Source organism: Eumetopias jubatus, unplaced genomic scaffold, assembly GCF_037043125.1.
Source record: "Eumetopias jubatus isolate StellerSeaLion01/CBP00866 unplaced genomic scaffold, mEumJub1_p1.0 scaffold_6, whole genome shotgun sequence".
Taxonomy (NCBI): domain Eukaryota; kingdom Metazoa; phylum Chordata; class Mammalia; order Carnivora; family Otariidae; genus Eumetopias; species Eumetopias jubatus.
In genome coordinates, this window is record NW_028274812.1 from 28,297,694 (window position 1) to 28,325,445 (window position 27,752).

At 38.3% G+C, this 27,752-nt stretch overlaps 1 protein-coding gene across 1 annotated transcript in view; it reads left to right on the forward strand.

The window, feature by feature from the left end:
- The window catches only part of MAP3K5 (mitogen-activated protein kinase kinase kinase 5), a 193,940-nt gene that overhangs the window by 56,683 nt on the left and 109,505 nt on the right, over positions 1–27,752 (forward strand). The window contains exons 2-7 of the mRNA XM_028121389.2: positions 767–906; positions 13,030–13,053; positions 18,741–18,934; positions 19,696–19,864; positions 21,022–21,128; positions 24,546–24,716. Of these exons, the coding sequence (XP_027977190.1) occupies positions 767–906; positions 13,030–13,053; positions 18,741–18,934; positions 19,696–19,864; positions 21,022–21,128; positions 24,546–24,716 (805 nt within the window). The remainder of the gene's footprint in view (positions 1–766; positions 907–13,029; positions 13,054–18,740; positions 18,935–19,695; positions 19,865–21,021; positions 21,129–24,545; positions 24,717–27,752) is intronic.

Sequence of the window (27,752 nt, forward strand, 5' to 3'; positions counted from 1 at the left end):
CCTTGGTGTTAGTCATCTCTGAGCTTTGGTGGAATTTGTATCTGTGGTTATATTTTCCTTCTCAGTAATAATTTTCTATATCTTTGCTTTCTTTTTTTCTTGAGTACACTTGCTAGGGACTTGCTGGATATTAATAATAATAATTAGTTAGTTATAAAATACAGCTCTGGATTAATTTATAATCATACCCATTTCTTTTTCTATTTTTATTTTTTAAATATTTATTTATTTGGGGGAGGGGGGCAAAGGGAGAGGGAGAGAGAGAATCTTCAGCAGACTCCACGCTGAGTGTGGAGCTGGTCGTGGGGCTCCACCTCTTGACCCTGAGATCATGACCTGAGCTGAAACCAAGAGTTGGCCACTTAACTGACTGAGCCACCCAGATGGCCCCCTATTTGCTTTCTTAAATTTCATTTTACGTTTATCACTTATTGCAGCTTCCTGTGGATCTGCTTCTGTAAACTTAGTTAACTTGTTTTAATGTTGCAATTTAACAGAGAGCATTAGCCCCAGCATCCCACCATTGCAGACTTTGCTTAGTTTCCAGTAATTATATGATCCCCTTCGTGTTTAAAAAAAATGCAGGTTTGCTGCATTTTCTAAAACCACTTCCAGGTAGAGCTGCAAATTCAAAATTCAGTGTGAGGAGGGAAAATCCCTATCATTTCCTCATTTCCTCTTTGAATACTAAGTCGTTGAAACCAAAATGTGCTTACTGGGCATTATTCAGGTGTCATCTTTTGGGGGCTTTGTTTTCTGTTTGCAGATATTGCTGTGGTGGAGATGAGTGATGCCTTCCGACAGCCGTCCTTGTTTTACCACCTTGGAGTGAGAGAAAGTTTCAGCATGGCCAACAACATCATCCTCTACTGTGATAATAATTCAGACTCTCTGCAGTCACTGAAGGTACCTGACCTGTTTACTAAATATTTACTGTAGGTACCAGGCTTCTAGGGATACCTCTCTGTCTCTCTGACATCCAAAGCAATGTAAGTGGCTTACGTTTGAAAGCTTGTTTTTGCCAGTGCAATAGTTATACAACAATTACTAGTGACGTTGTGAGGTTTATCTAGAATTCAGTCTAGAAATTTGCTGATACACAGGTAGGAAAATCTTAGTGTTGAGTTCTGAGCTGCAGTTTGAGTTGCTGTTGACGAGACTGCGTTACTAGGGAGTCTCCCGTGCTCGCTGCCTGCCAGAGAAAGACCTGAAAGTTGCATAAAGTATGGTCAGGCCCCAAGCTGTATCACCATTGGGGGTTTCATTGGGCACACTTGTCTTCAACTGGAAATCTGCCTCCTACTGAAAGGACTCTGAATAGACACTGTCTCCAAATATCACCAGAAAACTGCTATCCTCTTCACTGGGAAGTGATTTCAATAACTTAATAACTTAGGGAAAAGGGAAATAAGAACCTACTGTATTTGTCTACAAAACGCAGCAGGCCCCATGTCATTCTCTCCAGGATAGGAACATAATGATATGAAGGTATTTCTTCCGTGCAAAAAGATTGTCTAAAATGCTTTTGCAATGCAATCATTGTGTGATTCTTTGAAAAGGATCTAACAATTCAGTGAAACTCATGCTGAACCTGATATCATCCATTTCCTTTGTGAAACTTCCAGCTAGCTTTTTGTGGCTTTTTCTCATCTATATCTTCCTGTTTTCAAATCAAAGCCAACCTTGGGACGTGGAGTCCTAAAATCCAGAGCCATATTTCTAATGGCTTAGTAATTGTTATATGAAGATCTCTAACTCCATGACCATGCAAAAAAAAAAAAAAGTAATATTTTGCTTTTATCTTAGTATCTAAAGCTTGTATGGCTTTTTCTGAGAAATCTACAGTTACGTTTAGCAAATACATTTACTGCATGCCATGCGGTAAATGGGCATTGATAGGCTATCCCTTTCCAGAATACTCTGAAATAGTCCCAGGAGATTTGCCTACTCTGTCTGAATCTGTTTTTTCAACCTGGGGCAATTCTTTAAGCTGCCCCTACTTTATTTTACCTTAGATTTACCACTTTAATTAATGCATCGTAAAGTTTTATGATGTTGTATTTTAATTAAACATTTTGATTTGCTACTATTTTCAACATATATTAGCAGTTGATAAAGGAATGAAATTATTTTATTTATTCTTGTACTATTTTCTTTACATTAAGTATTCTAAGCAGGCAGTGTTGTGTTAGACATTTTTCACTCTACCTTCTTTTTATTCTTCCTCTACTGGTATTTGGTGATTTCATTTATGACTCTCCTTTCCTGGGGAAATTTTTAAAAAATTTTTAAAAACTGAATTAAAATTACATTTGAGAGAATGAGTTGAAGCTAATCTTATCAGAAATTTGTATGGGACAAATACATGGATTTATTTAATTGCTTTTTGTCAGCCTTTGTTTAGCTAAAATAAACTCATTTATCTTGTACATAATAGCTGCTTGTAACCGAGCACTTACTCTGTACTTTCCCCACATACATTTTCACACTTAAGTCTAAAAACATCCCTGTGGGGTATATTATGACCTATTATATCACTCTTTTATAGAACTGCAAACTAAGGTTCAAATAAATGCAATCATTTGTCCTAGTTGATATAACTAGTAAAGTAAAGCCTAGGTCTGCCTGACTCCAAAGCCCACCCTCCGAACCACTAAACTTTATTTAATTTCTTCTAGTTAGGAGGATATCCAGCTTTCCCTGTTAAGTGTGTTCATTTATAAAACCCATCAACTGTGTCTGTCTCCCTGAGTTGTTCCATGTAACACCCATCCTTTCTTCTCGCTCCCTCCTTCCATTAACTTAAGCTTTTGCCATTGTTTATTTATTTATTTGTTTTGTTTTTTAGCTTTTTCCTAGCCCAAATAAGTGTCTGGTTGCAGAGGACAAAGATCTCTGGGATAAAAAGTATTTTTTTCAGTCTAACAATTTTCCCTGAGCCCTAGAAATTTTTCTGGTCCTCTGCTATTGAGAAAAGTCTGTGTGTGTGTGTGTGTGTGTGTGTGTGTGTGTGTGTGTGTGTGTGTTTAATTTTATTAATTTCTGTTGTCGTTCATTATAGGTGTAATCCCTGCCTTCTACCAATAGAAAAGAAAATTTTTGTGAAATAAGGCAGAACAAGAGTTATTATACATAAGATATTCTGTATAGATTAGCCTAATAAAATAAAAATGAAGCATCTCCCTGTTTTCGCAGAACAAAGACAGAATGAAAATGCTATTCTTATCACATAGCTAGCTTCCCTTACGTTGATTCTTTGGACATCTAGAAAGTATGGCTACATCAGTTTAATTTTCATCTGCTGCTCTTTGTTGAAGACAGCAGTTTCTCTTTGGCAGCACATTCTCTGGATGAAATTATAGGAAAAAACTTTTAAGTTTCAGGTCCTAAAAAATAATTGATAGGAAGCATAAAAGTACCTGAAAGCTATGTCTGAGTTTTCATATGAAAGGATATTGAGAATCTAATCAAATCACGTACTTGCAATAAGCTTTGTATCCATTTGAAATCACAAGTAATATCTTAGAAGAATGCAATATTTCTTCTTTTTTTCAAAAAAAGATTATTGCACATTGAGAAAGAGAAGTTGATATTTTTCCCCTTAGCATTTTAACAACACAATGTTCACAGTTTTCTTTAAATAAATATCATGACAACTTCTTAGGTGCCTGTCAATGAGACTCTATGCTAAGACTTACATTTGCTTGAAAATAAGAAATGGCTGAAACTGTTTTTTTCAGATTAACTTCATGCATTACAGAAATGATCAGACCTCCACTTGGGGTCTCTCAGGAAATGGGAGAGTTAAGTCTGGACACTACTGACCAATGAGATGCTCAAAATGCATCTGACATCAGAAAGGACTTGAGGGAAATGGACGGCCGTTGTGTAGAGTGTGGAAATTATTTTAATGAGACATTTCTTCTATCATCAGAAATTCCTGTTTAACAACAGCTCTCAGTTCCAATCCTTGAGATTCTTCCCCCTTTTCCCTTCTTCAGCTCCCTCTCTTCCTTTTAGGCCACTCCCCACTCACTTTATACAATGCTGCTTATAAAAACAAAGCAAAACAAAACAAGGAAGTACCACTGTGCACCATCAGATAGTCAACAGTTAAAAGCCCTTCTAATGCCTGTGCCGAGGCTGTGAAGAGTGGGAAACAGGCACTGCTGGTGGGAGGGGTTATTGGCACTACTTCCAAAGAGCAATTTGGCAACACCTAATATTATCAGATGAGCGGGGCACCAAGACTCAGCAACTCTGTCTCTGGATGTGTACTGCACAAAGAGTCTCTGGCATGCAGAGGAAGATCTAATCAACAATGTTATATTGACATTGTTTGTAATAACCCCTTCCCCAAAGGAATTGGTAAATACCTATCAACGAGAGAATGAACAAATACGTTCTGGTATAATCATTTGGTGGAATATTAGAGAGCACTTAACATGAGTTAACTAGAGCTTTATGTGTCACTATCGATACATCTCAAAAACAGTGTTGAGAGCAAAAACAAATTACAGAAGCATGTGTGTGGTATGATACCATCCATACAAAATCTAATCACATGCAAGACAGTGCTTTTATACCTATTTGTGTTATAGAAGATTGACGTATGCATCGGAATTACAAACAACAAATTCAGAATAGTTATCTCTTTGGGTGATATGCATAGAATAGAACCGGGGCTGGGGGGAGGACAAGAGTCTTCAAGTGTACCTGTAATATTAAATTTCTAAGTCAAGGTGGTATATACCTGGGTGTGTCATAATTTCTATACTTTTTATATAGTTGAAATATTTCACAATTAATTCTTTTTTTAAGGAAGAAGTCTGCGATACTTTGTTATTTCCTGTGTCTATCAGGATAATTTACACATATTTTGGGCATTTGAATGCCCAAATTGTTTTTAATTTCTTTTTCCTAATGTTCTGTGATTAAAAAGGCTCAGATGCGTTTGGATCTTCCTGCACCAAGATGGGCTTTATTCCCATTTTATCTACTACAGAATGAAAATATCTTAGAGATTGATATGCGTATCAGTTAGTGGTGATAGAGCTTGTGTTGAAAAGTAATGATTATGTGAGATTATTCCCTTTCCAAGAAATTTAGTTGTATTTTTCTCCTTAATCATGGCTTGAAAAGTTATTTTATAGATGGGATTTTCCTTAGTAGACTGTTCTCTGCAGCAGTCTATCTACATGCTTAATCCTTCACTATCTCACTGAGTATATCACACACATATGTGATGGTGGAACTTCTTACTCTGCTTCAATGCATCTAGTATTTTCTAGATTGGGATCTGACTAGCATGAAATCATGGGTGCACAAACCAGAATTTGTAGCACCATCACTAAAATAGCCCTTTAAGAATCATCAATTTTTGACAGTATGGCAGTTCCTCAAAAAATTAAAACTAGAATTACCATATGATCCAGCAATTTCTCTTCTGGACATATACCCAAACGAACTGAAAGCAGGCTCTCAAAGAGATATTTGTTCACCCATGTCCCTAGTAGCATTATTCACAGTAGCCAAAAGGTAGAAGGAACCTAAATGTCCATCAATAAATGAATGGATAAAACAAAATGGTATATATGCACAATGGAATATTATTTAGCCTTAAAAAGGAAGGAAATTCTGACACATGCTACAACATGGATGAAACCTGAGAACTATCATAGTTGCTCATTCAAACAGTTCTGTGGTACTTACGATCCTTTATCTGCAGATGCAGAGGGATCCAATCTCCTTTAGAACTTACTGTGAGAAATTGGATATTAAGTCTGTTTTTCTGATACTTATTCATTTCCACTTGAAGCAAATTGTGATAGTTTTGAAAAGAGTAGTGATGTCCTTGTTGTCCAGTTCAGTGATTGTGCCCGTTTCCAGTAAATTGATGAAGACATGAGGGTAATTTTTGGTATAAATATTTCAAACCTAAATTGAATTTTTACTTGTATCTAGTGAATCCACTCAGATTCCATAGTGTTCTTAAACCCATCATTTTTTCCCCTCTTACACCCCCAATTCCTTTTCTTAAAGTTTTACCTCCCTTATCAAAGTTAATTACTAAGAGAAATTTAGTTTTTGCTCAAATTGTGTATGAAATCAACATTTGTATTTTTCCAATGGTTTATGATTTTTTTTAGTTTAACAGTGAATTTTTCTTGGATTCTTTTCAACACTTTTTAATAGCACCAACTTAGCCAGTATGTATAAATTACGTACTCAGTAAATGTTAGGGAAAGAGTCATTCGAAAATATGACCCTATAAAGTAGTTTAACAATTTAGTAGTGAGCCAGAAACATTGACCCTGTGTCCTCTTAATATGAAGTGCTACCTCTGGACATTCCTGCAAGCATCCTGCTTACTTGATAACTGACCATTGATTTGTAAACCTGGGCACTCTGTCCTGTCTCTGGTGCCACATAGCCCTCACACACACTTATTATTTCATGGAGTGATCTTTCTTTCCATTGAGAGAGAAAACAGTCTTGTTTCTTTATTTTGCTTCTAGGAATGATCTACCTTTCCTCTGAGCTATAGTCATTCCACGTCACACTGGGGAGTGGGGAGCGACTTGGGGAAGGAGCAGATGGGTAGCACATATGAGCACTGCTTCCTCAAGATTTTCTCTGAGGGTCTTGAATTGACAAACTAGACGCATGGTTTATTTAGCACGAGTTGACTTCCCAGTTGTAGAATCCATCCCTGAGGTTTTGGAAAGGGCTGGAGACTGGAGAATCCAGTTTTCTTTCATGTCAGTTAGCAATATCACAGCCACTAAGGAATTTTCTGTGTACTGGATAGAGTATGCCTTTGCTCTCCTTTCTGACTCCTCCGTTATCCTCCCCACCTCCACCCAACATCTCTAGTGTCTGGTTACCATTTTGTCAAAGAAAGAAAGGAAGTCTGTGCTACACTGTCATCATATCATGAGTTGGCACCAGGTATTTTCTTCATCGGTAGAGACTTCCATCACAGGTCCATGAGTTAGAATACGTTAAAGAGCAAGAAGGAACACTTCTGCGCACAGAAAATAAGAGTCTAAAAGCCTCCTGACTCCCACCCAAAGGGGGCAAGGCTTGTCTGAATTCTGTTCCCTTTTGTTCATTATAAATAAATGATCCTTCTGTGCAAGTTGATCTCTGTGGCACTGTAACCCATCATCCAATTTAGGTCATTTTAGAATGCATCCTTGAAATTTTTACTGAAATTTATGTGAAAAATGTGATTTACTGTACAGAAATCCATGATACCTATAGCTATACAACAAGGTTTTTTTGTTTTTTGTTTTTTTTTTTTAAGAAATACCTACATTTGAGTAATTTGGTCCCATTAGGTGTTGCTGAAAGAAACAGCTGGTGTCAAAGAAGAGGAAGTTAATTATAATAGCAACACATTATAAGGAGAAGTTTGTGTTAAAAAGCTGTTTCAAATTCTGTATGTGTAAAATGTCACTCATCAACATCCCAGCCCCGTTTAAGGACCTGTCTCTACTTACAGCAAGACATATTGATTTAAATATAAAATAAAACTCAGAGGGAAGGACAAGAGAGTCTAGAATTTCTTGTAGGATTACTTTCCAGCTTTGGTATAATTTAACTTGACTTTTGGTAGGTTGTTTTAATTAACAGTTGCTCATATCAAGAGAAGGATGTGTTCTCACCCCTCATCACAAAACAATACAGGTTATACAGTGTCTCTAGATCTGGTTAAATAGGAACCGAGTTGGGGTTGTTTGCCTAGATAATATTAATACTCATACTGTGTATGTCCTTAAAATGCTTAAAGTACTTTCATAAGCTTATTTCAATTGTTCTTTAAAAACAGCCCAAGGAGATAGACAAGTTAGGTACTTACTATATGGATGAGGCAGATAAAAGATACTTCCTTTACAGATAAGAAATAAACCCAGGGAGATACAGTGACGTAGAGGCACACAAAGTGTTGAAACAGGGTGAGCCCCATGTTGTCTGACTTGTCATCACGTATACTTCTAAGTCTGCACACCGATTTCATATATCCTGTAAAAATAAAATTTTCTGGATTCTTACTAGATCATCAAGGGCTTTTTTTTTTAACTTGAGCCTTTATACAAGCATAATGTGTAAGCACAAGTATAATGCATTTCCTAACTTTAAAGCTGGGCCAGTTCTGTGACACCTGTGTTGGATGTTCTTCCTGAACTGGCTCAGCTTTATTTTAGCAGCTTGCTTGAGGGTAAGGATGAGTCCCACCTCCTCAGCGAGGCCCAGGGTGTTGACAAAACAGCCCATCGAATGTTTCCTAGTCTTGTTCTGAAGTTTTGAAATTAGGTAAGAGGATGGAGCTGGGGAGCATAAGAAATATTCCGCTTTTACCCAACTTTGGTGGAAAACTTGCCCAGTTCCCCTTGGACAGGAAGAGGGATCAGAAGGGAGGACCCAGAAGGTCACCAGCTGGGGGCCGTGTTCTTCCCTGGTCAGGAACTCCCAGCCTGCTCCTTTTCTTTCAGGAAACTGAGATCCTGCTTGCTAGCTCTGCTTCTCCCACCCTGAATCAATTTAACTTGGCAACCCCACACCAGCTGTTCCCACTTCCTTCCCCTGGCTGTAACTACCTAAATCCTAGGCACAAACACTTGCCAGTTTTGGAGCTACTCCATTTATTTATCCTTAAAATGACCTCTGCGAAGTTATATTGTCCCAAATAGCTATCAAAAGTTGTCTTTGTCTCATCTTGCAAAGAGACCTAGATTAGATTGTCTCTTTTGTCTTCCTTCCCTCTTTGGTTATCAAAGGGTACTGGAGAATGGGGAAAAAAACATTTTTGGGTGTTTCTTGTACAGGCAGGGGGTGCGCTGACCAGATGGCCCCTAAAGACTTCAGACAAGTCTTAAGTTGCAGTGAGGTAATGCATCCTCAAAACATTTCACTGGGAAGGAACTGGAGTTTATTTTATTGTCTTATTTTGAGGCACTTTAGATGAGAAGTTTCAACGCAGTGATATGAAATACAGCAGTTGTGTCTTAAATTGATACCCCTTCCTCCTTTTTTTTCTCCTTCAGTGGGTTTGGTAGACGTTAAACATTCACTCTTCTGCCTGAGTACGGAGATACCTTGAGAGGTCTTGTTTGCTATTTATTGTACTGAGTTAAAACGCACAAATTGTCCTTTTTTTCTTCCGAGTGGATGTGTCATGTAAGGTTACATCATAAACTGTGAGTAAACTCTGTCTCCTTCAAGAGAATAACTTATATTCATTTGGCCTCTATAAAACATAAGCAACAGTTAATAAGAATTCAGTAGATCCCAGGATTTTTTTTTTAACAGTGAATTTTTATTGGATTCTTTTCAGTACTTCTGAATAGCAGCTAACTTAGTAGTATAAGTTACATGCTCAGTAAACATTAGGGAAAGAGTCATTTGAAAATATGACCCTATAAAGTAGTTTAACAATTTAGTAGTGAACCGGAAGCAATGAACCTGCACCCTTTTAATAGAAAGTGCTGCCTCTGGACATTCCAGCAAGCATCTTGCTTACTTGCTAACTGACCACTGATGTGTCACCCATGGCACTCTGTCCTGTCTCTGGTGCAACATAGCCCTCATCCACACTTCTTACTATTTCATGGGGGGATTTTTCATGGGAATGATTTTAATACAGTTTCCTAATTTGTTATATTGCCAAATGAAATGAAAGCAAAGAAGACATGTAAGAGGCTTGTTACTCCAACGAGCCATTCTTCAGGAAGATATAGCATATTGGTTCTAAGCCAACAGCAGCTTATTTTCTGTAGGGCCAAGCAGAGGGATCCTTGAGCCTGCTCAATGTTCCCCACTGCTCCCTTCATTATTACCTCCATTTCTGGGCCTGGTGCACCAAAAGAGAGGTGTGGTAGAGTAGCTCCTGTGCTGGGCATAAGGGCATCTCTCCTTCCTGTGGCACAAGGACAGTGCTCACTGTGATAGCCTTTAGCCAGAAGCAAATGCTAGAACACAGAGTTGGAAGAGACAGGCAGTCACTCAACCCAACTCTTAGCGTGTTACATTAGAGAGGAGAAATGACAGAGCCAGGACTTACACATTTCTACTGTGATTCATAGCCCAGTATTTTATACTTTCATTAACTTATTCATTTTTTTCATGCTTTTATTGAGTACCTACTATATGCCATTTGACTTACTAGGCAACCAGTGGGGTATGAAGATGAATAAAACATTTCAGTTGCTCATGATGTAGGATGGGAGAATCCTATGATGACGCATCTGCAGTTGGTACCTGTGTTGTCCCAGAGGTCTGAACGAGGGGTAATGGTGGCAGAAATAAGGACATCATCTACTTCCGTTGGGAAGATTGGTGTCATTGAAGGCCCCTTCACAGAGAATGGACTTCTTATGCAATGCACAGAGGATATTTTGCAGTAGAGGAAGAAGAGAAGGGCATTCCCTTGTTACTTGGAGGGAGGAACGGGGGTGTAACTATCACAAGAGAGCAGTGTCCGAAAGATTATGGTTTGCTTCTCTGAAGAGATGCTCCGTAAATCAAGTTTGGAAAATTCTGCATACTGTGTTACTGATTTTGTGATTATCCAGCATTGTTGTATTTATTTTTTCATGAACGATTGTGTGTGTGTGTGTGTGTGTGTGTGTGTGTGTGTGTGTGTGTGTGAGAGAGAGAGAGAGAGAGAGAGAGAGAGAGTCAGGGAAGGGGGGTGGAGAAAGAGAGATGCACTAACTACCCATGAAACACCTGTGGGAAAAGCTGCTTTGACTCTTCCTCCACAATGTCACTCATTCGTTTCTTGATTTCTATCCCCTGGGCATCACTATTGTCCAAGCCCTTATTTTGACATCCCTGAACTTTCGCAGTGCCACCTAAATGGTCTTTTTTCTCCAATACTAAATACCACCATCAAATTAGTATTTTTTTAAACTTTAACAAGATTTACCTTTTATGTATTTGTCTTTCTTGGGTAACATAATCACCTGATACAAAAATTTAGAAGTGCAAAAGGATATATAGTGAAAAGTCATTCTCTCATTTTGTCCCGCAGCCAGCCAGCTCCTCCTCCACTGGCAACCACTATTATTAGATTCTTGAATATTCTTCTAGAGAGATTTTATGAATGTACAAATTAGAATTTTCTTTTTCTCCCTTTGATATATAAATAAGAGCATAGGTTAAAAACCATTCTGTACTTTGCTTTTTTTCACTTAGTTGCCTTAGTGTATCTTGGAGATCTTTCCATATCGCCGCATGAAGAGCTTCCTCGTTCTTTGTTCAGCTGCACTGTATTCCATTGACTGGATGTACCATAGTTTATTCAACCAGTTTCTAGCTGATAGACATTGATGGTGTTCCTAGCCTTTGCTGTTACAGTGTCCCAGTGTGTGCTGATACTTCTTTATGTATATTGCTCACCTTAAAAAACAGTGTGACTGCCAATTACTCACAAAACAAAGTATTTTGGCATTCAGGGCCTTCTACAATAAGGCCCCAAATAACTTTCTAATATTATCGGTACATGCTGAAATGAACTTTCTTCTTAGTCTAATGATTAAATTCAAGATCTTTTTCAAATACCTCTTTAACTCTCTCCTTTATACTTCCCAAAATGAACTAAATGAACTGTCTTCTCTAGCCCCTGATAAAAATATATGTTATTCCCTGAAGGGGCCTTTGCTGTTCTGGGTCCTCTAACTTGGATCTCCACCTTCCTGCTTTGCCTTTGGAAGTTGTCTGTCCTCCTTGGCTCATCTTGAGTTACACCTTCTCTGCTGATCTTCCCAGGCTTCCTTACTTCTTAGTAACATCCTCTTTCTCTCGGAAACACAAGACCTTACTGTAGTATAACTTTTCTGATATAGCATGTGTATACATAAATGCATGTGGACCCAGGCATGTAATGTTTCTTTGTAAGTGTGTATGTGTCCTTCTTTTTTCTTTTTGTGAAGTATTGAAGGGCCTCTTGTACTATTTTATATAAATCATGATGGCTTTCAAAATTACCCAGCACCATTCCTTCCTCTATAGCTTTTGATTTACTCATCTGTTATCCTTAAAACATTCAAAAATCCTATATACTGCTCTAAGCCAATGACCTTGTCAGTTCCCCTTTGCCCGCATGTTGATCTTGGGACGAAGAATGATGGCCAGTGGGCTGGACCTTGAATTGCTCCTCTGTTCGTGCCTTACCTCAGCAGATCTGGCTCTTCTTCTTAGCCAGATGGACCCACCCTTGAGGCACCACAAAAGCCTCACATTCCCTGTTTCCATGACAACATACACGCCATCATTTCCAAAATTCTGTCCCATTTCTCGTTCTAAATCATGATTCCCCAACCTCAGTGAAGCCTTTATGCCATAGGCTTTTCCAGACTGTCTCTTCCATGCCTCTACTTACTTAGACGTCCAGAAATAATGATAATGGCAGCTAGCTTTATCAAGAGCCTTTTATGCACCTGACACAGTATAGCTACATTATTTGCATGATCTCACTCCTCACAACCTAGAAGATAGGGATACTGCCTTCAATGTATTTCTCACATTCCACTTTTTGTTGAACAATTCGTAAATTATATTTGTGACTATTTATTGTCAGATGATCTTACGTATGTGTGGGTTTGCCCACTCTGATAAGTAGCCAATACCCTTTATTTCCCAGGAGACAGCATCTGCATGGTCTCCTCCCAGAGTGTGAGTGATGTTGTACATCAGAAAACTGAACTCCTTTTAGCCTTTTCCTAAAAAGATCGTGGCTAATAATTCTGTGCATACATATTCTGCAAGAATGATTTTTAGATTATTCAGTTTTTGGATTTTATATGTTTGTACCGTTTCCTTTAAACCATTGAGAATCCTTTTATGTTCTCTCATTTCCATCAGATTGTCAATTTCTCTGATACAGGAATTTATGGTATACTCCCTGAAATTTCTGATTGCTAATAAAATTGTTAATATCCATTTTCCTACATCAAGTAGTTTAATTAATTATTGAATTAATTTTGTATTAACTTCTGCTTTGCTTCTTTTCTCATTTTTCAGGAAATCATTTGCCAGAAGAATACTGTGAGTATTTTCCTTAATTCTTCCAGAAATTTTTTATCTTTTCTGTTCCATCAACTAATCTCTGGCCTTTTTTATCTCCACAAATTATTAATTTCTCTGTTTTCCCTTTTCAGAGTTTCTGATGTGTCCATATAAATAGGGTTATTTTATCAAAACATTTCTTTAAAAGTGAAACTTTACAATAGTGGGAGATGACATTGATGCCTGTTTATTGCATATATACTTAGAGTTTGGAAGAAAGTGTCTCCATAGTATATCCAATTTTGTGTAATTCTGAGTGGTACTTAGGCAGCATATATGTATATGTGTGTGTTTATGTTTATATATACACATATATATCTATATCTACATATACACTATATAACGCAAATTATAGGTGCAAATACACACGTATGTACACATATGTATACAGATGCATAGATATCTATTATCTATTTATCTATACAGATTGATTTAAGTTCCTGAGTCTTGTAGGCTGCCTTTGAGGCCACACCACAGAATTCCTACCTTCCACGCAATATTAAACAAAAGTTAAAAAGTGATAAAAATAAATTTAAAATTTTAAAAATGGATGAAGAAAAATTATACAATTTAATATCTAAGGGAACCAGCCTTGTTATGTTAGTGGTTGTATTTTGCATTTGGAAAATAAGCCAGTATTTAAAGAATGTATCTTTGCAACTTACGGTGAAAATAATATCCTACATAAAGATCTGCACCTGAATTGATTTAAGATGATAAAATTAAAAATACAATTGTAGTTTTTCCTTAGACCAGAAAGTTTAAAACCTACTGTTAACGATTGTACCAAGTCAGAGACACATTGCAACATAAATAAAGTTGTCATTATGCACTTTTATTCCTCACATCGCTACAGGAAATGAGCAATTATTGCTTCAGACATCTATTTTGTGTAACAGTTTTATTAAACAAATACTGAGCAAACATGTATTGTGTGCCAGGCTTTGGGCTTGGTGCCACAGGGATTCACTATGGCAGTTGAAAATGGAGGTAGCCAGATTCGTAACTGCTCCGGGAGACAGCAAATGACTAGTGCCAGAGTCTAGTTCGGGGAGAAGGTTGGTAAGCAAATCAGTGAAGACACACATTAGAAAATTAATGCAAGGCAATGTGCTGAAGAGTGGGTGGCACTCACAGAGGGTCTTTGAGAGGAGGTGGCCTTTACCGGAGACCTGGTAGGAAAGAGCTAATCATGCCCACTAGCAGGTCAGACATGTGGAGAAGCAGGGTTATAAGGTTTCCGAATATTGCACATGATGAACAGGTCACCTGTTGGCTTGAGTAAGCTCCTGGGCTTCAGGGGCTGGGTGTCCTTCTCAAGAGTTGAGGGTTTTGAGCCGATATTTCAGTATGTTTGAACACTGAGCACATTTCTTCCCAGAAACTTAATTCATTTTCCACACACATACACTTATGTTCATTTTTATGTAGCTTTTAAAAGTTGAAAAACAGAATCAGCATTATTTTTTTACATAAGGATCATAGAATAGGAATAGGTTCTGAACTGCAGGTTTTTATAGCCAGGAACAGAGACATGGGCCAGAGAGATCGCTGTTGTTATTTTATGAGCACGCCTCAGTGTTTTGAAATTTAAGATGTGGTCTTTCTTTTTCAAGAGGCAGGCTTAAATATTTTAGAATTAGTACCTTATTAATAAAAGGCAGTTATTACGCCCAGGTGTCTGTTCTTGATCACACGGTGTTTTCTTTTTTAATTTGCTTTGGATTATCAGTTATTTCAAACTATGGGTCCAACAGCAATCTGTAAATAGAAATGCAGTAATAAGGGGTGCCTGGGTGGCTCAGTTGGTTAAGCGACTGCCTTTGGCTCAGGTTATGATCCTGGAGTCCCGGGATCGAGTCCCACATCGGGCTCCCTGCTCAGCAGGGAGTCTGCTTCTCCCTCTGACCCTCTTCCCTCTCGTGCTCTCTATCTCTCATTCTCTCTCTCTCAAATAAATAAATAAAATCTTAAAAAAAAAAAGGAAATGCAGTAATAAGATTCCTGAGGTATAGGTGAGCCAACCTGGGAGATAAATAGTCTAGTTTTCATCATTCTGAAAAAAAGTGCTTTTCTCAGCAGTTGGTTTCTTTAAAAACAAAACAACAACAACTAAAAAGTGTCACAAGCAACCCTCACACTTTCACCCCACTGCACGCTCACAGGGGTCTTAGCTCAGGCCTAGGAGCATCCATGTGGCTCCTGAAGCTTCATCACTTCCCCAACAATGGGGAATTGGCAAAAAATATATTTATTTCCTTAGAAACATAGGAAAGAGACTCCAAAAAGTGCAGTGAGGCCAGGAACTTAGGAAGACCTTAGCATGTTGGTTATTTTCTGGGAGGACTCTGAAGCCTTATTCCATGGGGTTTGAAGGAGACGGTTGCAGGAATCCATTTTTTTCTCTGCTGTTTGCATGACTCTCGTTTTTCTGTCTTTACCCCTCGCTGCTACTATACACCCAGACATCTGAGAGTCATTCTCTCCCAGAATTAGTTTTATACAGATGCATTATTCCATTCCCCAATGCCCAGTATTTCAATAGTTATGTATCCTATTTCATGTCTTAGACACAATGACACGTGGTATTAAGGCTTCTGAGGATACAGAACTTTATCCAGCAGCAGCAGAATGCTATTTTGAAATGCTAATAGTGCTTTTCTGGTTTATTGGCTTTTCATCTATTTTTCTAACTCTTGACTTGGAAGATTCAGAGCATTTTCTTTTTGAATTTTGAGTTATAGTACTTATCTAAGACAGCGTATTTGATTCTGTTGCTCTTTTTTAACCCACTCATAGTTAAAGCTCTAGAAGCTTTGGGAAGCAACCTCTGGTACTCTTCGCCTTTCTTTTCTGCTCAGGCAATAGATTAGGTAAAAGGATCAAATTGGTGGACATGCTGTGGGATCTCGGAAACATTTTAGAAGCAGGATATGTTTATTTTTCCTCTTCCTGACTAGCCTTCCAAATTATTGTTCCATGAAGGAGAACTTAAGAAAGGAACAATTTCATGTGCTTCAAAAATCAAATCTCAATCTCTGGAAGTTCTTCCCATACTTTAAATGGAAGTCAGGTCCAGTTTCTGCCTCGCTACCTGACATACAACAAGTACCTTAAAGAATATTGAATAAGTAATTCATTCTGGCCATAAAGGCATTTATCAGTTCTCGTCTGTTTGCTATGAGGCAGTAGCTTGAGTTCCACAAAAGTGACCTGAGGCGAAGTGTTGGTGTGTCAGCATATAGAGGCCACTTGGGAGGGTGCTGACCCCTCTAACGATAATGGCACACCCTCTAGAGAAGAGTCCCTGGGCTGGAGTCCCAAACACATCACAGACCAGCTGCATGACCTTATCTGAGCCTTGTCTGAATCCTCACCTATAAAACGGAGACAACAGTACTCCCTGCTCAGCGGGGAGCCTGCTTCTCCCTTTGCCTCTGCCCCTCCCCCTGCTTGTGCTCTCTCTCTCACAAGTAAATAAATAAAATCTTTGGAAAAAAAAAAAAACAGAGACAGCAGTACCTTCTTCGGTGGGTTATTGGGAACACATGACCATTCATTCTTGGCACATGGCAAGTGTGAGTCAATGTTTGCTCTCATTGGTTTTGTTCTAAGGGGAAGCGAAGTGATGTATTGTTCCCTATAATGCTGATATAGCTAGGATCTGATAATCTGGGCTCGCTGTGCTCCCTAAAACAGTGATAGGGTTTCCCACATTTCTCATTTTACTTGTCAGCCCTCTGCCTTTTTTTTTTTTTTTTTTCCCTCTCTATGGCTTTTCTCTTAGAGGTCTCTCATGTTTCCTTAGATTCAACCATACCAAATGCCTCCCAGGTCTGTACTTTTGTTGGAAACTCTTTTATGTTCCAATCACATATTTCCAGCTTTCTTCTGGACATTCTGACTTTCAGTGTCCTGCCCTCCTTAAATCTCAGCCTTTTTAATAGTGAACATTTCACGCTTCCCACCCCAACTCAGGTTTCATCCTCTTGAAGTTCCTCTCATATATTAACTGGAAGTCAGGTTCTGTGTGTGATTTGTTACCTGATATATAACAAGTGCCCTCAACTGTAATATGTTCATAAACAATGAATTTTGCTTCTGCTTTCTGAATTTTTGCTTTTTTGCTAATGATACCAACTCTTTTTAGGTCACCCCATTTAAGACTGTGATTACGTTTTCTTTCCTGCTCTGAATCCTTCCATTATTCTCACTGCCCAGTACGTACAGTCCTGAGCTTTGCATTCACATCCCTAGCCCGAGCTCTAAGATCCAGTCAGACTGACTTACTCAGGGATGTCCAGTCCAATTTCCTCTTTCTTCTTCCCAGCTCAACTTTTGCTTGCACTAGTGTTCCCTCACCTGGCATCATTGGGAATCTGTGGTAGGTCAGGACGAGTGAGTGGAGAGTGGCATGGGCCAAGGCCAGAGAGAGAAGCAGGATTTGGGTTCTCAGTCCCTTGTAGGCCACTGGGACATATCTTCATCCCAGGAGCAAGGGAGGGAGCCTTATGCAGCTGAGGGAAGTGATCTGATATAGGTTGTTAAAAGGTCATTTTAAGTGATGAATCACTATCTTCTACACCTGAAACCAGTTTTACCATGTATGTTCACTAACTAGAATTTAAGTAAAATCTTGAAATCAGAAAGAAAAAGGAGGATCACTTTGACAGCTGGGTAGAGAATAGATTGGGGGGCGGGAGTGGAAGCAGGGAGACCAACTGAAGGCCAGTGACGGTGGCTTAGGCTGGGTATGTTGGTGGCCTCATCTTCCACGGGCAGAGAAGATGAAGGGAAATGGACAAATAGGAGATCTATTTTGGAGGTAGAACAGACCGGATTTCGATAGGATATGGGTGCTGAAGAAAATGGGAGCCTCAAGGAAAACTTCTGGGTCTCTAGTTTTAGTAACTAGGAGGCTAATGGAGCCATGACTAATGACAGAGCAGCCTGGAGGGAGAAGCTTTGTTTCGGCATCACTCACAGTACAGCCTGTCAGGTGCGGAGCCCTTAAACGTTAGCTCTTATTCTTGTCATGTATTTATGCTGTGTCTCTGTGATTAAATTTTAAATTCCCTGAAGGCTGAAGGCTGTGTTTTTAAAACTACTCTATTTTTCCTGCAGCATAAATATATCATAATGCCTTAGCCATGAGAGATGATGAATAAATATTTAATTGACTGATAGAAACTATGCCATACTGGGATTTTTTGGGTTTTGTTTTTTTTGCCTCATCTGTAAGTCCTAATTATTTGCAATAAGCAATTAAAGAAATTGGAGGAAATTTCCACTTTCATAGGTCATAAATAAGAAATGAGGTTTTTCTATTTAGCTTCACATTCAGGATGACTATTTAAAATGACTCAGTGCGGGGCGCCTGGGTGGCTCAGTTGGTTAAGTGACTGCCTTCGGCTCAGGTCATGATCCTGGAGTCCTGGGATCGAGTCCCACATCGGGCTCCCTGCTCAGCAGGAAGTTTGCTTCTCCCTCTGACCCTCTTCCCTCTCGTGCTCTCTATCTCTCATTCTCTCTCTCAAATAAATAAATAAAATCTTTAAAATAAAATAAAATAAAATAAAATGACTCAGTGCGGTAGGACTTGGGATTTCATTAGTGTGGAGTCTCCAGGCCAACTCACCCCCTCCCGGCGCCTCCTCTTTCCACAGATGTGCACTGGGAACTACACATTTGTCCCTTACATGATCACTCCACATAACAAGGTCTACTGCTGTGATAGTAGCTTCATGAAGGGGTTGACAGAGCTCATGCAACCGAACTTTGAGCTGCTTCTTGGACCCATTTGCTTACCTCTTGTGGATCGTTTCATTCAACTTCTGAAGGTGGCACAAGCAAGTTCTAGGTAAAGTTGAATAATGCCATTTGATGATGATAATGGAGTGCTGTTCTGCATCCTTTATTTGTGCATCTTATCGGATGTTTCTTAGATATAGCACACAGCCAAGAACCAGAAAAATAAAACTGTGATATCTTCTAAGTAGATAAAAGAGATGCCACATAGTTCACTGTGTTCACAAGAGAACAACTTGAGATCAGAAAAGGGGTGGGGGGGAAGACTGCTAACTACATTATAGTAATGGCAGGGATAAAATATATATATATTCAAAGTACAAAAATAGTGTCAGAATAAATGTCCACAGACTTTTACTATAAGAGCAGGAATTTTGCCAAAATTGCTGATGGCATGATTCTATTTTAGTTAAGAACAACCATTTATGGTAATGTGACGATGCTGAGTCAGAAAGTGAAGGCTATATTTTGTTCAAATCAGAGGCATCCCTGATTTATTTGGAACAATTTCTATGCAAAGTAGTAAAATGAAAAAGTTTTGGCATTTCAAGTGGTACATGGTAGGTTCTTGGAAAATTCATTAAGATGCAGGATCTTTACCTAAGTCTTTCTAAAGCAAAGCAGAGTGTTAAACATATGTATATAGGACTCCCAAATTTCTTAATAATGCAAGATCTATGAGGTGTTCATTCTAGGCATCCTGTGAATTGAAAGTTACAAATGCTGCAAATGTCATTTGTTTCCTTATACAATCATTGCTTTTCATTAAAATCCTTTCTAGTATTAACTCTTTGAAATGTGTTTTCTCACCAGCCAGTATTTCCGGGAATCTATACTCAGTGATATCAGGAAAGCTCGAAATTTATACACTGGTAAAGAATTGGCAGCTGAATTAGCAAGAATTCGGCAACGAGTAGATAATATTGAAGTCTTGACAGCAGATATTGTCATAAACCTCTTACTTTCCTACAGAGATATCCAGGTGAGAAGATGCTTAAAGGAAATTCTTCGTCATGTAGCATGTTGAAGGAATAAGGGAGAGTTAGCATCAAAATCAGTTAGCTGAGAGGTCATTCATGCCACTACATGTAATTTTTTTAATTGACTTTTCTAAGCTCTTCATCCTGAGAATTTATGATGAATGAAGAAGACTCCTATGAGTTAACCATCCGTGATTGTGTAATGAAGTACTTGTATGGTGAAGGTCTGACTTTTTCCTCTAGAAGAACAAAAAGAAAAATCTGTGTGCATAGCTAACCTGGGGACAATCTATTCTATTTTGTTAGCCTCAGACACACCTGTCAGCCAATAAATGAAAGCTTTGTTGTGGCAAATAGCAGAAATGTTGGCGGGGGGGGGTGGCGCTTTCTGAACATAGCTCTTACTGCTTGGAATTCTGTTGCTTGAAATTGATAGTGCTAGATCTGACTAGCCAGGAGCAAGAAATATGCAACTGATTAATTATAAAAATAACTTTTTAAAACACGCCAATATGCCATTTAATTTTATTGACATGTCTTAAATTTTCTAAAATAAGGTAAATAGAATGAAATCCTCTCTGAGTTGGAGATTTGCTATTAGATTTTTATATAGTAAAATCTAAATGACTTCTAGTTTTTTTTTCCCAGCTTTCAGGCCCAAGTAAATCTTCATGAGAACAACAGAAATTGACATACATGTAGAGGTGTGGTACTTCAGATCCCAAGACTAGGGGAGCTTGAAATGACATCATCTTATTACTTATAACAGAAGTTCAGTCATTTGCTCCATGGCCTTGACATTTTGAAAATCATTTCTTTGAAAGTAATTGACAGGACACTGTATGCCAGGAATCCGGCTCCATGGAGAAGTAAACCACCCACAGTTAGACAATAGAGTATTATCATGCTAGATGGTGAACTGTTTGGGGGTCAGTTGTGGTAACTCTATATTTTAAGGTTTTTATCTATATAATCCAAATTTCTTATTTAAGAATAAACAATTTCTATTTGGTTCTAGATTCTTGAAAGTATTCCATGGATGCTACTTCTCTTTTTAACACCCTTCTCGGTTTCAAATATCTGGTTGTCAGAAGTCATCTCATTGTCAGAACTTTCTCCTAGTGGCTTAATTCTGTGTTATTCTCCTCTTGTTTGAAAGGACTATGATTCTATTGTGAAGCTGGTAGAGACATTAGAAAAACTTCCAACCTTTGATTTGGCTTCCCATCACCATGTGAAGTTTCATTATGCATTTGCACTGAATAGGTAAGAAGAAAAATTTCCGTCCACAGTATGCTAACATACTATTTTGTAACCTGCATTTTCTTCCTAGGGTATTTTTTTGCCATCGCATTGCAGCCATTCCCTATTAGAATGTAATATTAATATTTCTAATTCAACCATATAAAATATAGGAAGCATATACATTGTTTTTTTTTATTTTTTGTCAGTAAAAAAAAAAGCCCTTACAGTTTGTATATTTAAATTCTCTTTTGTTTTGTTTTGTTTTAATTTATTTTTTATTATGTTATGTTAGTCACCATACAGTACATCATTAGCTTTTGATGTAATGTTCAATGATTCGTTATTTGCATATAACACCAAGTGCTAATTACAACACGTGCTCTCCTTAATGCCCATCACCTGGCTACCCCACCCCCCACCCCCCTCCCCTCTGAAACCCTCAGTTTGTCTCCAGGAGTCCATGTCTCTCATGGCTTGTCATCCTCTTCGATTTCAGTTTTCCCTTCAGTTTTCCCTTCCTTCCCCTAATGTCCTCCATGTTATTCCTTAAATTCTTAAAGTTCTTTTTTTCTCTGTCTGAGTTTGTTTTTACTATTGATACTTGTTTAGAATTTTTTTTAATTGTACAAATATGATGTTATTTTTAGGCAAATGTGCTCAACCCCAAATGGTTATTTACTTAAAAATTTACAAATTAAGGGGTCGCCTGGGTGGCTCAGTTCGTTAAGTGTCCGATTCTTGGTTTTGGCTGAGGTCATGATCTCGGGGTCGTGGGGTCGAGCCCCGCATCAGGCTCTGTGCTGAGCGCAGAGCCTGCTTAAGACTCCCTCTCCTGCTCTCCCTCTGCCCCTTCCCCCCCGACTCTCTCTCTCTCTCTCCTATAAATAAATAAATCTTTTTAAAAAATTTACTAAGTAGGGTAAGGGTAATTATGTCTAGGTGAACATATTTCTGGTAACCAGAGAATATTTCATTTTCACTGCTCTGAACATATCTAATTATAATCAGAACTCCATTGGGCACATTTTAGGGCATGTATCCATGAATCTGCTAAGACCCGCTTGAAGGCTGCTACTTCCAGTCCTGCCTCTGGGCCTTCTGTCTACATCATGGCACATAGCTCAGTGCCACATCCTACCCAGAGTCAGCACAGACACCAGCCATGCTCTGGCCACAGAGAGGCCCAAAGCACTGAGCCGTCCAAAGCTTGTTAGTTGTGCTGCCCTCACGGTGGGAGCTGAATATATATGTAGTTCCTACAACTAAAGAGAATGAGTAAAAGAGAGAGGGAGAGACATCATGTCTCTGGACCACATGCTGTGTATCACTTAAGGCTTGATTATTTTACAGATAAGGAAGCCAAACCTTGGAGACATTGAATACCTTTTCTTCAAGGCCCGTAGATAGCAAGTCATAACACGGAGGTTCAAACCCAGATCTGTTGGATTCTGATGTCTGTGCTCTTCATCACTAGGTTCTCCTGCCTCTGTCTGCAAGGAAAAAAGTCAGCATGCTATTCAGCCAGAGATTGTTTCTTCCCTTCTTTATCCACCCAAACTGTAGGACTTGCTAACTGTATCAGTAAGTGTAGAATGAAAATATGTTCCACTTCCCCCTTTATTAAACATCTTTTTCTTTAGATTTGACAGAGTGAGATGAGACCTCCAGAGATTACCAGCTCCCACTGGCTCTCAAATAAATCTTTTTTGAAAGATGGAATGGAATATGTTCTTTTTTGAAATGAAAAATGAAAGTCTATAGAGCCACTTGTATTTTCTTTATTTGTGTTTTATCTTTACCTTTCCTAAAATACAATATGGTGAATTGATAAGCATATTTGTATGAAGGGTTATTATAAACTCAAGGTTTTTAGGACAAAGTGCAAAAAGGAATTTCATCGACAGATATGTTTAAAGTCATAGAGGAGAAGAGAAATAACCTTTTGTAGCAGCTTTATTGAAATATAACTCATATATCATACAATTCACCCATTTACTATATACAATTTAATGGTTTTTAATATAGTAACAGAATTGTATGACCATCAACACAATAAATATAACATTTTCATCTCCCTAAAAGGAAAACCATTAGCAGTCATTCTCCCTTTCCCCCACCAAATCTCCCAGACCTAGGCAACCACTGATCTACTTTTGGTCTCTAGATCTGCCTATTCTGGACATTTCATATAAATGGAATCATATTATATGTAATCTTTTGTGACTGGTTTCTTTCACTTAGCATAATGTTCTTAAGATTGAAGAAATAATTTTAAGAGAATTTTTTTAAAGATTTTATTTATTTATTTGTCGGGGGGGAGTGCAGGCGAGAAAGCACAAGCAGGGGGGAACAGCAGGCAGAGGGAGAAGCAGGCTCCCTGCTGAGCAAGGAGCCCGATGCGGGGCTCAATCCCAGGACCCTGGGATCATGACCTGAGCTGAAGGCAGACGCTTAACCGACTGAGCCACCCAAGCGTCCCTTTAAGAGAATTTTTATCTGGTTTTGACAATGATCTACACATACTTGCTATTTTTAAATGATCTACATAAAGCATCTTCCTTAGATCATCAACTGGTCACACGTGGACTTTGGGCAACTCTTGGGTTAAAGTTGGTTTGTTGGTACTGTCTGTGAATAAGTCTGTACAGTGTTTTGGAGCAAAAGCCATTGAAACCTAAAGTCAGGGTTTGGTCCTTGTCTGGATTAGTCGACTGCCCTATTTAAGGCCACAGACTGCATTCCTAATCGTACTCCATACCCTTGAACCTATGAACCATGAAAGTATGGACTATGAAATTAGAAGAACTAGATAGATGGGTAAATGCAAATCTATCACTGTCATCAGGAAAGCAGCTCAAAAGTGATGCTTGTTAGACCCAGTAGACCTGCGATAGGTTGAAAAGACAAAAAGGCTTAAGACAGAGCTTTACAGGGGACTCTCAAAATCTTCGCTGTGAATTGTGTAAGACTGTTGAATCACAGATCTGTACTTCTGAAACAAATAACGCAACATATTTTAAGAAAAAAGAAAAAGAAGAAGATAGCAGGAGAGGAAGAATGAAGGGGAGTAAGTCAGAGGGGGAGACGAACCAGGAGAGATGATGGACTCTGAAAAACAAACTGAGGGTTCTAGAGGGGAGGAGGATGGGGGGATGGGTTAGCCTGGTGATGGGTATTAAAGAGGGCACATTCTGCATGGAGCCCTGGGTGTTATGAACAAACAATGAATCATGGAACACTACACCAAAACAAATGATGTAATATATGGTGATTAACATAACAATAAAAAATTAAAAAAAATCTTATGGTTGTCTTTATCCTGCCAAACTTCATTAATGTGAATCAATATATCAAGTAGGGTTTTAAAAAGATAATTGGCCTACATTGCTTCTATAATCTATCTTGAAACAATGATATTTTTTTCTCCTCCAACCTTAGGAGAAATCTCCCTGGAGATAGAGCAAAAGCTCTTGATGTTATGATCCCGCTGGTGCAAAGTGAAGGGCAGGTTGCTTCAGATATGTATTGCCTAGTTGGTCGAATCTACAAAGACATGTTTTTGGACTCTAATTTCCTGGACACTGAGAGTAGAGACCATGGAGCTTCTTGGTAAGTATATCAGATAAGACACTTACTTGATAAATCCATGACATGAGAAAAATGGTTTGCAAATGGGAGTGTTCAAGTATTGTTATCCTTTAGATTGTGTATTATGAAATAAATCTCCCAGATAACAAGACCTACTATAAAGATGTAATAATTAAGGTATTACAGTATGCGTGTAGGTGTAGACAAACACTGGAACAGAAGAGAGAGCCTGGAACAGACTGAGATATTTATGAGACTAGATTTATGACAGTGCACTTCATGAATCAGAGTGGACAGGGTGGACTCTTCAGGAATGGGACTGGGAAAATTTGTTCATCTCATAAAAGTAAAATGAAATTGGATTTCTGCTTTAAGCCATACACAAGAAATGAAATCCAAGTGAATTAAAAACCAAAATATTTTTTAAATACTTTAGAAAAATACTTTTAGAATAAAATATACAAGCTGACCTTGGGATAGGAAGGAATTTCTTAGACAAGGCTTAAAGATACCATGAATCATAGAAAGAAAAGATTAGGAAATGAGAGCATATCGAGATTTGCTTCTGTTCATCAAGGTTCTGCCTTTTGGAAATGGCAGAGTGGGTTCTATTGCACTGCTACTCCTGCCAATTATAATAATTATAAACTTTGGAAAAACACTTAAGAAGGAAAACAGTTTGGAAGCATTGGCGAGTAACTAAAAGTAGTCAGAAACTGGAGAGGTTTTGATTCTTAGATGAAGGGTACCACACTGGATAAGAGATCCACATTTAAATGGGTTTTCCCTTGGGAGGCATTCCCTGGTCAGCAGGGCACAGGACAGATAGAACTCAAGAAGAAAACCAGAGTCTTAATGGTCAGAGGGGTCAGTTTGAGGCTGCCAGAGTGCCTGGAAATTGAGTGCAATACCCCCTACATAAAGGAGCCACAGAGAGAGAGCCCCAAAATCTGTGTATAAACTCTTGTTCAATTCTCAGCTAACCCCTGACATGTGTGAGTTTTATCTTAGGAGCCCAGGTGGAAAATAGTAGCTAGAAGTCTCAGAGAGCTGAACAGAAATTTCAGCAGCTGCCCAGTGTAGGAGAGACAGACTTTGGAATTTGAACCTGAAGTTAGAGGGGCTTCATGAGCAATCCGAGCTTTCCACTGAAACTCTGGAAGGGCCAGAGCATAGGAATAAAAAACTACATCCCAGGACTAAAGAAGTGCACTAAAAATTAAGAGCAAATCCGATACAGAGCTACCCTAATAAAACCTAAAGCCAAGTCCCCACGTGATCAGGGTAAACCACCAACAATTTATTTGCCTGTTAGAATAAGACTGAATACTCTTAAGAGGAGTATAACAGAATCCAAACTCTGTAACATATCATCTAAAATGTCTGATACACCATTAGAAACTCCTAGATTTATTAAAAAAATAGTTAAGTGTGACAACATCAATTGTTGGCAAAGATGTTAGAGGAAAGGGAATCTCTCCTGGCTGTGGTAGAAATGTTTATGACCACTTAAAGATTTTGGTATTATCAAGGAAGGTTGACAGCTAGCCTATCCTATATCCAGCATTATCTACTCCTACTTATATACCTAGAGAAAAGTCTTTTTTTTTGTTATTATGTTATGATAGTCACCATACAGTAGAGAAATTCTTGAAGTTCCTCTGTATAAAACTTTTGACATGCAAAAAAAAAAAATCTTTAAAAAAAGTTGAGCAGGGGCGCCTGGGTGGCTCAGTCGTTAAGCTTCTGCCTTCGGCTCAGGTCATGATCCCAGGGTCCTGGGATCGAGCCCTGCATCGGGCTCCCTGCTCAGCAAGGAGCCTGCTTCTCCCTCTCCCACTCCCCCTGCTCGTGTTCCCTCTCTCGCTGTCTCTCTCTCTGTGTGTCAAATAAATAAATAAAATCTTAAAAAATAAATAATAAAAAAATAAAAAAAGTTGAGCAAAATCAGCAAATGGCAGAGAGATACATGGAGTACAGTATCATTTATGGAAACTTTAAAAAGCAATCATACACACCTAGTAAAGATATAGATGCATGAATGCACGTCATAAATTCTCAGTTCAGTATAATGGTTACCAATGGGGATGAAGGAGTAGAAGAGAGTGATTCACATGCAGCTGCAAGACTATTTAAAACATTTCATTTCTTAAGCTGAGTGGTGGGTATGTGGGAGTGTTGCTTATATTATTTTTCTGTCTTTCTTAATATTCCTAAACTACTCTCTAATTTAAAATATATACATTAAAGGAGGTTGGCTTACCTCAGGAGTTCCTCAGTGATAGCCATAAAATCTTTTAAGTTGTGAAACAGAAATCTTAACTTTGCAAAATCTTATATCATTTTAGCAGTTGAACCAGGGACTGAAATTGGGATAATGGGTTATAACCAAGAAGGAAAACCTGGGACAGTGATTTCCTGGATCCTCATGGAAAACTTTGGTTTGGACTTTTAAACTTGTATTATAAATTTTTAGTATAAACCAGAGAGTTTTACAGTTTCCCTTAACCAAGTTTTTTTTTCTGCTGTTACAAAAGAGGAATATAACTATGCAACCTTTGAATTACCAGAAGATTTACACTTTAAGAAAATTCTTAGTTGTAGGAGAATTAGAATCTCATACTTGGAAACATTGTGTCAGTATAAATGCTTTGATATGGTAGTGATAATGAAATGCATAGGTAATCTTCACAAGCCTAGGTTTCATGGTCAGTGAATTAAAATGGAAAACATCTCCTATGAAATTAGTGTGCATGATGCACAGGAATAAAATAAAGCATTTCCCTATTTGAAAATCAAACAGTTTAGACTACTGAGAGCTTTCAAGGTCACATAAAGTTCAGTTAAGGAACAGAGTTTTTTCCAGTTGTGTTTTTGTTTTAACTCTCTATACTTCCAGATTCTGGCTTCTTTTTTATGGTTCTCCTTTAGCTGAGGACTATTAACTGTCTCTCAAAAGAGCTTTGTGTTTCAAGGTCTTCAGGTCAAATTGAAGATGTCAGAAATTCTTGCGATTTCATTTTAAGCTGTCCATTAATTTCCTAGTAAGAACAGGGA